The sequence below is a fragment of the Epargyreus clarus genome, unplaced genomic scaffold, assembly GCF_041222505.1.
Source record: "Epargyreus clarus isolate Ecla_fem2 unplaced genomic scaffold, WU_Ecla_fem_2.2 ptg000009l, whole genome shotgun sequence".
NCBI lineage: Eukaryota > Metazoa > Arthropoda > Insecta > Lepidoptera > Hesperiidae > Epargyreus > Epargyreus clarus.
In genome coordinates, this window is record NW_027332217.1 from 15,100,395 (window position 1) to 15,116,434 (window position 16,040).

At 35.0% G+C, this 16,040-nt stretch overlaps 1 protein-coding gene across 1 annotated transcript; it reads right to left on the bottom strand.

Annotated features, from left to right (window-relative positions):
• Positions 1 to 3,414: 3,414 nt before the first annotated feature.
• LOC140745121 (uncharacterized) lies at positions 3,415 to 4,052 on the bottom strand. The gene has a single exon (XM_073076893.1). The coding sequence runs from the start codon at positions 4,050 to 4,052 to the stop codon at positions 3,471 to 3,473; it is 582 nt and encodes a 193-aa protein (XP_072932994.1). The 3' UTR covers positions 3,415 to 3,470.
• Between the last annotated feature and the right edge of the window lie 11,988 nt (positions 4,053 to 16,040).

Here is a 16,040-nt window from a genome sequence, read left to right on the forward strand (position 1 = left end):
CCAATTTCTACAGCAGAAATGTCGATCTTTTAGTCTGTCTAGTAGCGGGTCAATAAAATATTGATGACGACGCCTAATTTAGTATGTTTGTACATCATCATTACATTTTACTAGGTACTTGTTTTTTTTTACGTATTAGCGCAATTATATTATAATTTTTATGTATGGTAAAATTTAGGATGCACCTTTCTTACCGAGAAGAATTTGTTTCTCATGTTACTTCTTTAGAGAAAAACACTCTTTTAAAATTATGCATTTCGTTCACTATAATACATTTTTATACCAAATAGTTAATCTTACGATCAATCAATTATCAATCAAGACCTAAGGGAAATCAAGTGAGTTAATTAGTACTGTAATAATTACTTAGTTTATCTTATCATTATGATTTATAGATAATAATTATATCATTTTGATTTATTTTGCTGATTACTAATTGACTGATCATGTTAGATTAGTTTAGTTCTAATATTAATACCTACATTAATTACAGTTACTGTGAGTATTGTTGTAGCTTATTTCTCAGGGGTAGCAACGCATCTGACCTTAGGTAGGACTCTATCTTTGTCCTTGTAGTCCCGGGAATAGAATACGGCTGCGGTATCCCCTGCCTGTCGTAAGAGGCGACTAAAAGCGGGCTTACGGGGTTGCGAGCGGCAAGAGTGGGAGCTAGAACAGTCCAGTAAGCAACCCCGGGAAGGACGACGGTTTATGTGGTCGCATACCGTCGTAAACATCAGATGGTGTGAGAGGAGCCAAAAGTGCTCCCCCAGGGCAGAGCCCGATCGGGGCATCGCGCTTGGAGGATTCCGGTTGTGTTCCCTCTGAGATCTCGGAGATCTCCAAGAAGCGCTGAGGACGGCCACCGGGGAGGTTTTAGTGCGGTAAAAATCCCACATAACCCGGCGTCGCTCCCACGTCGTCGGGTACTTTTTGAAGGTTTCCCCCTCGTAAACAAAAACAAAGGTAGGACTCTATCTTATCAGGGGCTATGGGATTGATAATTATAGGTGTCCATGGGTGACAGTTGTCATTTACTTTCACGATCTTTCGCTACTTTTACTATAGTATAATTAAAGCTCTTTGAAACAGATTCTTAGTAGATTTTAAGCTTTAAGATGGATTTGAAGGTTTCCCCCTTAGAAGAAAAAAGAAGTATAAGTACTTACAACTCTAGTTGAACCAGATCACAGAAGAATAAATCTGCTGTTATTAGTCACAAATAAGTGTGATAACGGTTCTCCTCATGGAACCATCAAGGGCGTTTGACAATTTCGCTCCTTAGTGTGTAAAAAGGGATAGATTGAATATTGATAACGGACGATAATCCCTTCGACGTTACCCTTTGGATGGTAAAAAAAATATAAATATAAGCATTTATAACGTTTGACATATCCTTTGAAACATAATACCGAGGCGTCAAGAAATATCGATCCTTTGATGGATGGGAGAGATGGTAAGCACTTTTGCCTGAAATACTCTGAAGATATATCTAAAAATATATTTCAACACAAATATTTATTTGTTATCTATACAAGATGTTGGATTGGATCTTATTTAAATATTGTTAATAAAAGTTTTCTTACTCCCATCAATAAATAAATTGAAGTAAATGTGTTGTTCTGAATGAAGGTTTATTTACAAAAAGGTATAACATTTGCAAAAAGATAGAGCGCTGTTTTATTCTTAAGCGATTATAATTAGATTGAATTAGCTGCATTTCTAATTAGAAATAAGACGTATCCTCACGTCTTGTTATAAATAATCTTGAAGAGTGGAAACATATTTATGAAATTTCAAGTTGGAATCTAAATGGAAATCCAGGTTAAAAAAATCCGTGAAAAGAGTTATAAAATATAAATAATATTTTTCTTAAAATTGCTATTCTCCCTTATAGTTTTATATTAACTACAGCCGAAATAGGGATTTTGTTTTATATTTCTAACTTAACTAGATAAAGAGAAATAGAAGAAAACCGTAAAAGGTGACGCTATTTTTCCTTTCTACCGAAGAAATGAAAGCTATATTACTTAGTTTTCTAGAAAAATAATATTAGAGTGCTTTACACTTCCCGCGGGACTCAAACCTAATCTTGGGGATGTGTGACCTCCCCTTACAATATTATTTTGTTGGAGAAACAATGAGTATCTACTTTGCAGCATGAATACAGTTAGACTAAGTCCAGCTGGCAGTGGAACTACAAATGCCAGACAGCCTACTTTTGAACTCGGCCTCTCAATCGCAGGGTTCTTGTTGTTTGAATTGTTTGAATCACAGGCATGCCCTGTTTTATAAATAATTTGACACTCCTTAAACGGTGAGGAAAAACATCGTGAACATGCATACCGTGGAGATTATTAAGATTTCATGGGTGTCTACCAATCTACACTTGCCCAGGGCAGTAAACCTTAAACCCTGTTCACTCTGAAAGGAGACCGTACTGGGTTTACGACAAACATATGTATCGCAATATAATTTCGTGATAATATTAACAGTTGTGGCTCTAATAGACAACCCTGAACTACTCCACCGATAAAACTCGCACTGTTTTGACTTAAAACATAATTTAAATTTACAATTATTTAATTATATGTTTAACGAGCTATTTGCCACGGTTTAACCCGCGTTTAAAAGTGTAAATACTTTGGAAATTTCGTGGGCTTTATTTTTTTACGCGGATCCCTACTTTTTTTTTAAAAAGCGTATGTTATGCCTTATACTCGTAATATCAGGAAACTGCCTGCAAAAGACATCAAAATCAGTTCAGTGGTCTCAGAGATAAGCCGAAGCGAACAGATAGACAATTTTTTTAATAGTTGTTTTTTTTTGTTATAACTACCTTGTATACAATCAATTTCATTAATTTGTATAGAACATAGATTATTAATATTTTAGACTTAACAAAAAACATACGATAGAATGTTAGGTACAGTGAAAATCTATTTTAGTCACAGAAATTATACCACAAACACAATAACAATCAAATTCTCCGCAGGTAATTTTGTTGATTGCTATTGGACTGACAATTGATTCTAGCTAATAATAAAAACTAGAATTATTTGTGAAATAATTGAGTTTCTTTCAGTAAATAAAGCAGATGTCAATCTCTAACTATTTGAAAAGTTTAAATTTAAAAAGCTGATGAATTCCCGAATGATTTGAATTAAATGTTTTGTAACCTTGTTGGCTATGTATATGTACGTACACCTTCCTAAATTACTAATATAAAAAATCTGTAAATGCTATAGTGAAAGAATCATTTTTATTAAATACTAAGTACTGAAAAAAATCTTATCTAAAATACTTCACCATAATAATAAATGTGTTTATTATAAAATGATAAATTAAACAATAGAAGTTAAGAAAAATATATTTATTAATATTTTACATAAATACCAAGAGTCAGATTTTTAACTCAATTTTTATTTAACAAAAAATAAATGCATTGAATGACACATATGACAACCCATTTAAATTGGTGAGCAATGCCTGTGCTGATCCATACGTACTAATTCTGGGCGAGTTTGAATAATTGCCTGCAGTTCCTCATTAGTTGGATTCCTTTTTTTCGACAACAGCCACATGACATTACCTCTTGAAGTACAATCGTGATATAGAACAAAGTCATCGGTAAGTCGTTGGTACACCCTCAACTCGTACAGAGGTCTGTGGAAATGGGTTGCCGGGTCCATAATATGGAACTTCGCTTGCTTATTTCCTATTACTAAGCCTTCAGGCTGGAATCCTGTATGTTCATGTTCGTGCAAAGGATTGTCGTCGAACGAATATGGAATATCTGCAGTCCAATATTCATTTTTGTATCTTTCTATTTCAGTTGTGTTCGCTTTCTGCAATATGGAGGTTGAGCACCGCGTGGTAGGGACCAAAGATCCGAATAATATGAATTTTACCATAAAGTACCATGTTCCTAGTAGGAAATCATTGCTTAACTCTTCGTCGAACGTCTCAACACATTTCCTTTGAATCTCTGACAGACACAAACTGGATCCAAAGGCCGCCAACAATACCACAGTTATTCCTTTCCACGACATTTTTGGTGTGTTGTATTTTTTATTGATCAGAGCGTTATTTATACTGTCTGATAAACTACTTTGTTGCATGAATAAAATTGGCGACTTTTAACTAAATCATGTGTATCAGATTGATTGATTGAACATTTAAATACTGATAATATTTAAATGTTATCACCAGATCATATTCGTTAATTGCAATCTTGATAGAATTCCTTCTAAATACGGGTTTTGTTTAAATTGTAAATAGTATATTGAAATATGACCTGAAGAAAATTTTTGTCGCAGAAATTGAATCACAAACAGAATAATAATCAAATTCACAGAAAGCAATTCCGTTGATTGGCATTATACTGACAATTCGAGTGATGACAATGGAGAATGATTGGAGAGAATAATAATAACTACACTTACTTGCAATAAATAAGTTTCCCAGTGTCTAGATATCTTTGAAGTTATTTCAATAATTATGGCAAAAGATGCCAGTTTCTAATTAGATGATAAGTTAAAAATTAAATGTAATTGAAAGAGTATGATATGGACACTCTTCATAAACTTTTATACACAGTACAAAACAAATATGTGGTTTCATAAGTCTTTAATCAGCTTGGATAAAAAATCTATCATTTAATTAAAATACTGAACTAGGTATAGTTTTCGTACCCAAATACATTTTAGCATTATAACGGATGTCTTTAGTTATAAGTTCAAATGGACGGTTAAATAAAACTAAAACCAATGAAAGTCAAGTAAAAAGCTTATTCATTTGCTTTGCTGAAATCTCAAAATTTTAGGTAATCATTCCAAAAAATAGTAAATATATATATTACGTATACGCGATCGCAGGTATTACATAGGTGAACAAAATCTCTGTCGGTCCATACGTGCTATATCTGGGCGAGTTTGGACAATTGCCTCCAGAGGAGCTGATCAGATGCATCCTTATTCCTCGACAACAACCGCATGTTGTTTCCTCTTGAAATACAGTCGTGAAATAAGACAAAGTCGTCGGTAAGACGTTGGTACACTCTCACATCGTACAGAGGTCGGTAGAAATGAGATGCCGGGTCTATTATAAGGAATTTCGCTTGCTTATTTCCTATCAATAAGCCTTCAGGTCGGTATCTTTCTCCGACTTCTTGTATTGGATTATCATAACGAATATGGGATGTTTTCATTCCAGTTTTCTTCCTTGTACCTTTCAACTTCGGTTGCGTTAGTTTATTACAATATGGATTTTAGGTGCTACTTTAGGTAGGCATCGTAGGAACCAATGATCCGGAATAAAAGAAATTCATTACAAAATACCACGTTCCTTTTAAGAAGTCGTTACTTAAGGCTTCTGTAAACGTGTCAACGCATTGCTTATGCACTTCTGACATGCACAAACAAGACCCAAAGACCGCTAATAACACGATAGTTACTTTCCCCGACATCTTGTTATGCTAGACTTCATTGATCTAAACGCTATATATATTGACTGATAAACTACTTTGCGACATCATACTAGTTAATTGGCTATTAAAAAGAAAACTCATATTTATTAGATTCATCGTATCAATTATCCCCAGATTATTATATTATCCTCTTAATTGATATACGTGTTTCCGAGTGAGGTATTTTTTTTATTTCAGTATTTAAATGGTTTTTCCTTTTATGAAATACTAGCTGTGCCCCGCGGTTTCACCCGCATTAAAAAAAATCTAACAATATCATAAACAAAAAAACAATCGTCAAGACTGAATGGTATTTGAAATTTGCCTAAGCCTAATTTAATTTAAGATCTTCCTTTAGGATATACACGTAAAATAAAACAAATTTGTTTTGTTATTCCATGTCAGATGCGTTTTTGTTATACCGCGTTTTATAATGACTTCACGAAAACGCGGTCGAAAGGGATAAAAAGTATCCTATGTCCGTTTCCTGGTTCTAAGCTACCTCTTCACCAATTTTCAGTCAAATCGGTTGAGCCGTTCTTGAGTTATAAATAGTGTAACTAACACGACTTTCTTTTATATATATATAGAAAGAAGATTATTATGGCCCTTATGAAATTATATAATATTATGCTTTATATGCATTAATGATCTTGTCTTACAGGCAGTGCTTATTTATGCCACCTTTAGTTCAATAGAAGCATGTTAAGCAAAAAAGTCCATGTACTATAGTTGAAGGAATGTTCTATTGTGCTCGTAGAGTAATGTTACAATGACGTGAAGAATTTTACGCCTCCCGGGGGATAGAAAAGTAATCTCCGAGATGTGTGACCTTTCCTAATAACATTATTGCGGTGGGCTCATGTTGAGTACTTACGCTGAGGTCAACATGAGTCCGCAACTGTGTACCAATACATTAGATTCAATATACTAAAAATAGTTGTGCGCCTATAACATACCCTTGCATAACTCCACCTATAAAAACTAACATTTATAACAAATTAAGACATAGTTTATTAAAAAACAAAAACAATGTTTCCCTATTCTTAAACACAGGTCTTAAAATAAAAGCATATATATAGAAATATAGCTCGAAGGAAATTTATTTTAGTCGCAGAAATTGTATCGTAAACACAATAACAATCCAATCCGTGGAAGGTAATTCTGTTGATTGGTATTGTCCTGACAAATGGTTCGAGCGAATAATAACTGCCATTACTTGGAATAAATGAATCTGTTGCGATATTTGGACTTCTAAGTAATACATTTCTCTAAGAAATCGTTTTAAATATTTGTAATTAAAGAGACAGGTCTGAACGCAAGCATAGTCACCATAAAAGGTATTAAATCTAGATTATTGGTAGGATGTAAGCTTATGACAAAAGCTTATAAGGACAAACTACTAGATTATCGGATATACTTGTTCATTTCTTTAACTTTCAAAAAAGTAAAATCAAATGAAATAACTTTATTGTGGAACACAGGTATAAAAAACACAGGTGTACATTAGGCAATTATCCGCCATATCCCGGCCTTATGGGCATATAATGTTTTTTTTTTTTTTTTTATTTATTTATCATTTCACAAACGTTACAAAAATTACAATAAAATAGCACGACAAAACCACAAAGGTTTATATTACAATGCGAATTATGTAAGGTGTAACCGATCATTTCACAGTAATAAATATGTAGGTAGATTAATAATATTCTTTAAATTAAGAACACTGCTACATACTACTACGAGGCTAAGGTGATTTCATCTCTTAAATCAATAGGCAATTCATTAATCAAGCGAGGAACTAGGTAAGTAGTTGTGCGCTTGCCGTATCTATTGTTTGCGCGCGGCGTACACAGCTGGCGGCGAGCGACGGCCCGAGTGCATACAGGATGTTTTATTACTTCCCAGAAGTTATTGTTAAAAAAGTTTTCCATTAAAATCATAAATTTGATTTGAGTAGTTACTGGTAATATATTAGATTGTTTGAATAGTTTAAGGTCATCATTTGAAGACAGTTGCCTATTGTTAATCATTCTTAAAATTCTTCTTTGCATATTTCTTTAAGATAAGAGTTATAAGTACGCCCATAGCTACTTAAGCCATATTGAATGTAAGATTCTGCTAATGAGTTGTATAACATTATTTTAACTTTATATGGAATTAGCTTTTTAAGAATAGTCATATTAGCTAAAAAAATGTCTAAGTTTGCATACGTGATCCATATGGCTGCTCCAATTAAACTTATTCTACTTATACTTACTTACTTATACTGTCTTGGTTTTAAATTTTACGATCAGTTTTTATTATTATTATTTTAATGTAGTTATGTTAATTATTATTTAAATTGTAATTTTTATCAATCATTGTTCATTAGTGTAATTGGAGTAATCCGTACTAATTGACTAAATAAATAAATAAATAAATAAATAAATAAATTATTGTCTGTTATTAATCCTAGGTAAGTATGAGTATCAACGATTTGTATAGTGGGGCACCTGCATCCAGAGGTGTAGGTGGCATGTAAGCGATTATGTTCATGAGCAACTAAATTACTTATTGGCACGTCTGGTAGGTGTGGTGATTTTATAAGTAATAATAATAATATAATAAGTACAGTATAATATAGCTATAATTATATACGTGTATATAAAATTTATTAAGTCTTAATATTAATCAGTGGGAAGCAGAAACAGCCTATTTACCGCTAAAAGTTTAGCCTGAAACTTTTAATGGACCAAGTTTGTAGGCATTGCCTATTAGGATGTTTTACGTTTAATTTGTGCCAAAGAATATGCTTAATTAGGACTTTATTAATAAAACCGTTATTTATTTGCGTCTTGTATGCTTTTAAGAAGCTAGAATAAATTATTTATAAAATAAAAGCCAATTAGAAAAGGAATGCTTTTTACAAGCATTTAATTTGCCTTGTTCGTGAGCAAGGGCGAATTTTACCATGAAATTTTACATATACGTTTGGTACACCTGAAAATGTGTAATAAGTCGCAGATGCCCTAAGATAGCGGACCAAATATTTTATATGGGGTGCATGTTTTGAGTTTTTTTTTTATAATATCAGAGTTGCAGACGAGCATGTAGTCCACCTGATGGTAAGTGGCTACTGCCGCCCATGGACATTTGTAATCAACCCCAGATAGGTTTAGATATTCCTACCTGAGGTCGGTCACAGATGCTCCGCTACCCCTGAGGACTAAGCTGGAACGCCTCGGAAAATTCTGTCTCCCTTACCACACCCTTCAAAACGGAACACAGCAGCACCTAACACTGCTGTTATTAGGTAGAAATAGGTGTGGCGGTGGTGCCGCCGCAGTAGACCACAAAGGGTTCTACCACCTTCAAATATAATGTATCAAATAAAATGGTTTTGTGAGATAAAGAGGAACTGTCACGAGCTGGCCAAGTGCGGGTTGTTAGACATCTATAGCTTTGCTTTTTATAATCCATTTAAAGAAATCTCTATTTAAAGAAGATGTGGTCGTTTTCCTCAAGGTGTCTTCCGTCACCCTTATATCAGATAATAATTAATTTATTATACGCACACTTGCTACTATCAGCCAGCCGGTGTTCGTAAGCTGCCTATAAAACATCTATTCAATTTACTAGTACTTCAAAATCTCAGTCTTTAGTTTTAACTGGAAGTTTAAGATATTCAACTTTTACCCACCCTTCTTTGAAATTCAGAGTTTGTAGCAGAAATCCAATTTCGCGCAGCGGTTTATGAAAGTACTACTTAAGTTCGCGGCAATGTAATTTCCTCTAAAGCAGTCCACAATGCGCCCTTATTACCTATTTCCCGTTATGTAACCCGCACCACCCTGGTAAACTGTTTGGAAGATATTCTGTATTTTTCCTTAGGCTTTGGCGTTGATAGTATAGATGCTATGATAATCTAGTGGTTTAACATTTGTTTTCTTAATCGCGGAGTCCAAGGGTCAATCCCATTAGTCTAGAATTTTTCAAAGTTACGCGCGTATTTGATATTAAATGATCAGTTCTTTTAATGTCAATGGAAAACATCGTAGGGAAATCTACGTGCCTCAAAGTTCCATAAAAACATGTAATTTTACGTTTACATTAATTACTTTAATTTAATTTTTCTAAGGTGATTTCCTTCGATGATGATCCTGCTCCTAAGATGTCTTCCTAACTGCTTTTAGCCAAACATCTCTCAATCTCCGAGAAGATCCATGACCATGAGTGTGACAGTTTACGGTGTAAATATCACGAACAAAAGCAGGTTATATTCGGATAATATTCGTCGTAAGTAAGTTCGATCTTGTTCCCGTTTGCATGAATAAATATCATTATGTTTGGTCCAACAATAATGCTGGCGTTTCCAAGGAAAGGAAATTATTATCGCATTTCACTTTGAGATTTTCCTAGTATCGATAATTGTGTGCGAATCGCTGGGAATTTACGCCTAAGTTCTTGTTAATAGTAATCGATAGTTATATAATTCCCTACAAGCTTTCGTTTCCTATTTAGCGCGATAGGGACTGAATTATAAAAATACTAATGTTCGTCTACCTCATATAAATTAGTATTAAATCTCACGTATTTTGTTATTGAACCATAAGGACTAAGTTGGAAACCATATTGTAGGTATATACCTCTTAACACATTCTTCAAACTTATAATAGCTCTGCAAGTGAAACGACCGACTCCTTGGAGTCAAGGTTTCAATCTCGAGTCCAAAGGTACCACCAGCAGTTATCTCTAATAACAGCAGTATTACGCGCTGCTATATGGTTAGTGCTGAGGGGTGTGGTAAGGGAAACATACTTTTCCGAGATATTACAGCTTAGTCATCAGGCTTAGCAGCGCATCTGTAACCAACCTCAAGTACCTAATATTATCTGGAGTTCTCTGCAGATAATCATGGGCAGCTTGCCTACGTTGCTGATGAAATTACTGATATTTTAGTTTTTAAGACGAACTTGAGTGTAATCTAAAACATGTATGTTCACAAAACATCTCGCGCCAGTTATGAGGGTACCCTCTAATTGAATGAACTAAAATTGAGTTAGTAGGCTTCTACGCAATTTCTTGTGCGTGTTGACTTTGCCATCGGTTTGTTTACTTGATTAACATATGTACACACATGATGTGATAATTACTTTGTATGAGGAACTCTGTGTTAAGTTGTGAGGCAATTATTATCTTAAAATAGTTAATGTTTTTTTTAAAGTGGAAAATCCAATTAAGAAGTTATAAGAACTACTAATATTAGTTTTAGTTATTGTGTTATGTGAGGCAATTATTCTCTTAAAATAGTTAGGGTTTTTTGGAAAATGCAACTAATATAAGTTTTTATGTGTGTGCAAGTAAAGGATAAAGCAGAGTTATCAGTGCTTATATGCACACAATCACACAGATATACATAGCCATTGACTGAAATCTTAATGGCGCTAGAGTCGCGCGTGGAAACATCCGAACGCGCGGCCGACATGCACTCATGAAAAAGCTCGTTGCAGTCTGTGTGTGTGTATGTGCGAACCAATAGAATGCAATAGAGTAAGACACGCGTAAGAACGCGCGACTCAAAATGTGCCCTTAGATGTGCCTTACTAAACTCTTCAAACTAGAACACACCGCTACATTTTTTTTTTTTTTTATAATATAGGAGTAGCAGACGAGCATGCAGTCCACCTGATGGTAAGTGGCTACTGCCGCCCATGGACATTTGTAATCAACCCCAGATAGGATTAGATATTCCTACCTGAGGTCGGCCACAGATGCGCCGCTACCCCTGAGGACTAAGCTGGAACGCCTCCGAAAAGTCTGTCTCCCTTACCACACCCTTCAAACCGGAACACAGCAGCGCCTAACACTGCTGTTATTAGGTAGAAATAGGTGTGGCGGTGGTGCCGCCGGAGTCGAACCGCAAAGGGTTCTACCACCTTTAATACCATACCATACCACCATAGCGACTATTAAGCAAAAATCGACATCTAAGAGTACAATTTACTTAAATATGTTATTGTCTGATTATTTGCCATAGACAAATATTCCAAACTCAGATACAGAAGGTATCTGAGTTTGGAATATCATCCAAAATCGACATTCAACATACAAAAGTTTCCCGATATCTTCAGGTCTTCCATTAATTTATCCAGTACATTTAAGCATCAAGGTACTCAAAACTAAAATTTCTCCTCGCCAAAACCACGTCTCTATTATCATATCAGTATACTAGTTTTATATTGCAGTCTCCAGCTATCGTGTTCCGTAATGGTTACGCCGATAGCCCTGTTTTGCATTTCCACCTTCAGGGCACAGTTCGGTTCGACCTCATTCCGCGATATGGCCCTTTAAACCTAATTTGATTGTTTATGTAATTGTCTCGATAGCTTTGTTATAAACAAAGGAAATGTATAGGGATAGGCTTCCTAATTGTACTGTTTTAAAATTGTTTTTGTTCGCAGAAGTGCTTTTCATACAAATCTTAATAGGTTTTTAGTTCCTTATTACACGAATTGTTGCAAACGGTTGTCTTCTAAGTGGGAACAAGATTGAGAGCACGCCACAGCACCCAAACAGGCCCATTGTTAATTAGTAAGTAGATGGACTATATAGTTTCTACTCGTATTTTGAGAGGAGACCTGGGGGCCTACCACCATCTTTTAAAAACCATCATAGTCCAGGAAAGTTCTATTTTAAATTTGGTTAACATTATTTTGTTTCTTACCACGACCTCCTTAAAACATTATTTTCAATGTATGATTAAAATAATATTGTCTTAAGAGATGGTACCCCCCTGGACCCAGCACTGGAACAAAATTTATCAGATTATTTGTTAGGTTTATTTGCACTACTATTTAATTTCCGTGCCTTTCCATCTTAGTATCGCGTGTGGACACGTATATATGATAGGTATGGGAATATAGGTATTATGTTCTGATGGAAACTGTACCCTTACCATGACTTTTCAAAACATCCCACAATTTTACGTTACGTTTACAAAATCCATTATTCTGTTCCGTTTACTTAGTAGACTGAGTAAACGTAACACTAAATAAGTGCTCAAGTGACGATAAACTTTTTGTCTCCCTCACATGTTCGCAAAAAAGAGAGACAAAACATAAAGCCCCATTTTGTAAATTTAGACATATAATGTTACGTTACTGACACTAGTTCTGATACAATCCGCTAAGGGCGCTGATAGGAAATTGTATGGGCAAATACCAAATCTGTCATATTTGTCAAAACGTAAAAACTCATGTGAAGAGTCATAATTATCTGGTCATAATTATTGTCTATGGCAGTAACCAGACAACATCACTCGTTTTCTAATTCTAACAAAAACTATTATGAAAATCTTGCGAAGGATATAAAGAAAATACAGCACCCAGCAACTAGTATAAATAGTCTGACGGTAAACCATAGAACACCAAAGAAAAGGATCAAAGGATGTTTTGAATAGTTTACAACATTCGCCGCCCTTCGAACCTTACCTGCTTTGAATAAGCGATGAGAATGAACGCCAAATCGCGTCGTAATACGTAAACAAGGATATATCGACCGCTGTCTACATAATTGAGCAGTTTCTTACTGGACAAACGGATATTTGACACGCGACGCTTTGGACAGAAATAAATTGGACCAACGGTTATTTTAGCGAGGTTTGACTGGTAAAATTTGGCTTACATTATTTATGAAATAAATGTTATTCGCAAATATGGTTGTAGAAAATACACCATGGATTTTCTTTGTGAACACTGTGCTGAGCACACCTGTGCTCAGCGTTATTGAATTGATTTTTTTATAACATTGAAGTACTTAGCATACGATCCATTTGTTAGATGGTCACTGCCACCTGAAGTTGTAACGAATTCCGTATACTTAGATCAGGGTTTCTACTTAAAGCCAATTACAGATGCATTGCCATTCCTGATGACTATGATCGTCGCATCTTATGGAATTCAGCCGACATCCACATCTTCCAACGAACTGCATAACTGCTTCGAGCCAGAAATTGGTATGGTACCTCCCGGTGCGAACCATACTGCTTCTATCATCTTTCCAATTTTCTACTTTTGGGAAGAAACCCGTGCCCAGCACCAGAAGCAAATTCTTCAAAGACAATTGCCCATCCCCCAAGACAACATAACTCCTCACTTCGTTTGTGTACTCGGTATAAATGAATAAATGAATAATATTCAGGCTCGTGTGTACTGATATAACTTTAAATGACGCTCTCGATGTTTGCGAAGAGAAATTTGAATTTCTAGGAGGCGGTATTATTTTGGTATTTTGATATCTATATTTGTAGCAACACACGAATATTTGTATTCTCCTTAAGTTGGTTATTGAAGTTGGTAGATACCGTTGTGTTTCGACTCCAAGGGCACCACCGCTATATTTATTTCTGCTTAGTAACAGTAAGTAGTGTTGCGTTGTTATGTTTCGCTTTGCAGGGTGTGGTGAGGGAGATACACTTGTCCGGGCCATTCTGACTTGGTTCTCGACGGGCTATAGTAATCTCATGTAGGAATGTAATTATAACTGAGGTTTATTACAGATGTCCATGTGCGGCAGTAGCCACTTACCATCAGGTGGACTGCATGCTCGTTTGATACTTCGATATTTAAACAAAAATATTTGTGAAGAATGCTTTTAAGATTATCCTTACTTTCGCCCGTAATCTCTTAACTTGACTTTGATGCGAAATTTAGTTAAGGCTTATCTTTTAAAATAATTATAACTCTTTCTTAAAGCTGTCCAAGTTTATCCATTGACCTATTTTTTGTTCTGTCTAGTACTTCGATCAGCAATACTTATGTTTTTGTTGGTGTTGTTGATCGAAGGTCTAATAACACCAGTGTTAAGCACTGCTGTGTTATGTCAAACCATAACACAGCCGCGCTTGTGGTAAGGGAGGCATACTTTTCCCAGGCATTCCAACGGCAGTAGCCACTTACCATCAAGTGGACTCTTTGCTTGTTTGCTACCTTTGAATTATAAAAGGAACATATAGGAGAAAACTTCTTCTTCTACTACTAGAAGCCATTCACATAAGCTCCTGTTATTATTATCTTGACACTACCCATATAAATGTCGTAACGTCGTCGAACGTAACAAAAGGGTTGAGTTGCTAACAGTAAAAAAAAAGAGTTCCTTCCTTGTATGTCTTATATCGGTAGCGAACATAGTGTAAAGTAAAACAAGTGAATAAATTTTGAAAATACGACGATCACCTCTTTCATTTCCATCTCACATATATATTACACTAAAAATATATGCTCTCATCATGCACTGAATGTATTAAAATTATTAAATTGATTCATTCGAGAAAAAATAATACAGCTGAATTGAGAACGCCCACCTTTTATGAAGCCGATTATAAAGCATCAAGTGCCACCGTTTTTCTAATTGATCTATTTACCTATTTTATACCTTTTAGTACGTAATAAATACTCCTATTAAATCTTATATTTTTATTCCGAAAATCTTATTTAGGGTGAAGGTTAAAATATGTCAATGTAACAAAGTATGTCAAAGATCAAAAAACAATTTGTATAGTTTTGCCTTTGTTTCGCGTCACCCGCCTACTGAATAAGCGATGAGAATGAAACGCGGAATAGTTACGCGTAAATAACAGAGTATCGCGCGGTCTGCATAATTGTTACTAAGAATTAAAAACACGCTTTTATCAGGCACTGAAAGTTGTAATTAAACTGATTAACCAAAAAAAAAAATCAAGTCGAATTGAGGATCTCCTCGTTTTTTGAAGTCGCCTATAAAGCCTTCGATGCTTTTGGCTATATTTTGGCAACGCGTTCCACGTTGCTTAACTAATAAATTTATCTATTTTGTACCTTTCAGTCCGTGATAAAAGCGTGTAGTTTAGTTTATTAGTCTAAATATTTTGTTAAAAAAACATTTACATATTTACATAGATGTAATATACAGTATCAAAGATCAAAGAACATTTCGTATAGTTTTCAAATTGCCTTCGTTGCGCGTCACCCGCCTACTGAATAAGCGATGAGAATGAAACGCAGATCGTTACGCGTAAACAAGAGAGTATCGCCGTCTGCATAATTGAACTTCTTATAGAGTTGTTCTGAACATTTGACGCAACTATTTTGTAAAAGGACCCTTTGTAGTGACGTGGCGCCACCGCCACACACCTTTTCTTACTTAATATAATAGTCCTACAGTATTTGGTTTAAAGGGTGATAAAGGAAACATACATATTCGAGGCGTTCCAACTTAGTGCTCAGGGGTAATAACGCATTTGTGGCAGACCACGAGTAGGATCATATTTTTATCTGAGATTAATTATATATTTATCGGTCGGCTTCAGTGGACAGTTACTAGCTTAGTTACTAGCTTGTTTCTGTGTTATAAAAAATACGTCAAGTGGGTCAACATTCATATTTCGGAGGCAATCCTTTTTATGTACATTGCTGTACATAGTTTTATATAATCCCAGTTTTGAATTATTTGTAATAGTTAATGAGCTAGCGGTCCACCTGATGGTAAGTAGTCACTACAGCCAATGGACAACTCTAACCAGCTCCATGTAGAACCAAACTTAGCTCAAATCGAT

Excerpts from the sequence above, each read along its gene's own strand:
- LOC140745121 (XM_073076893.1), bottom strand. The coding sequence starts at position 4,052 with ATGTCGTGGAAAGGAATAACTGTGGTATTGTTGGCGGCCTTTGGATCC.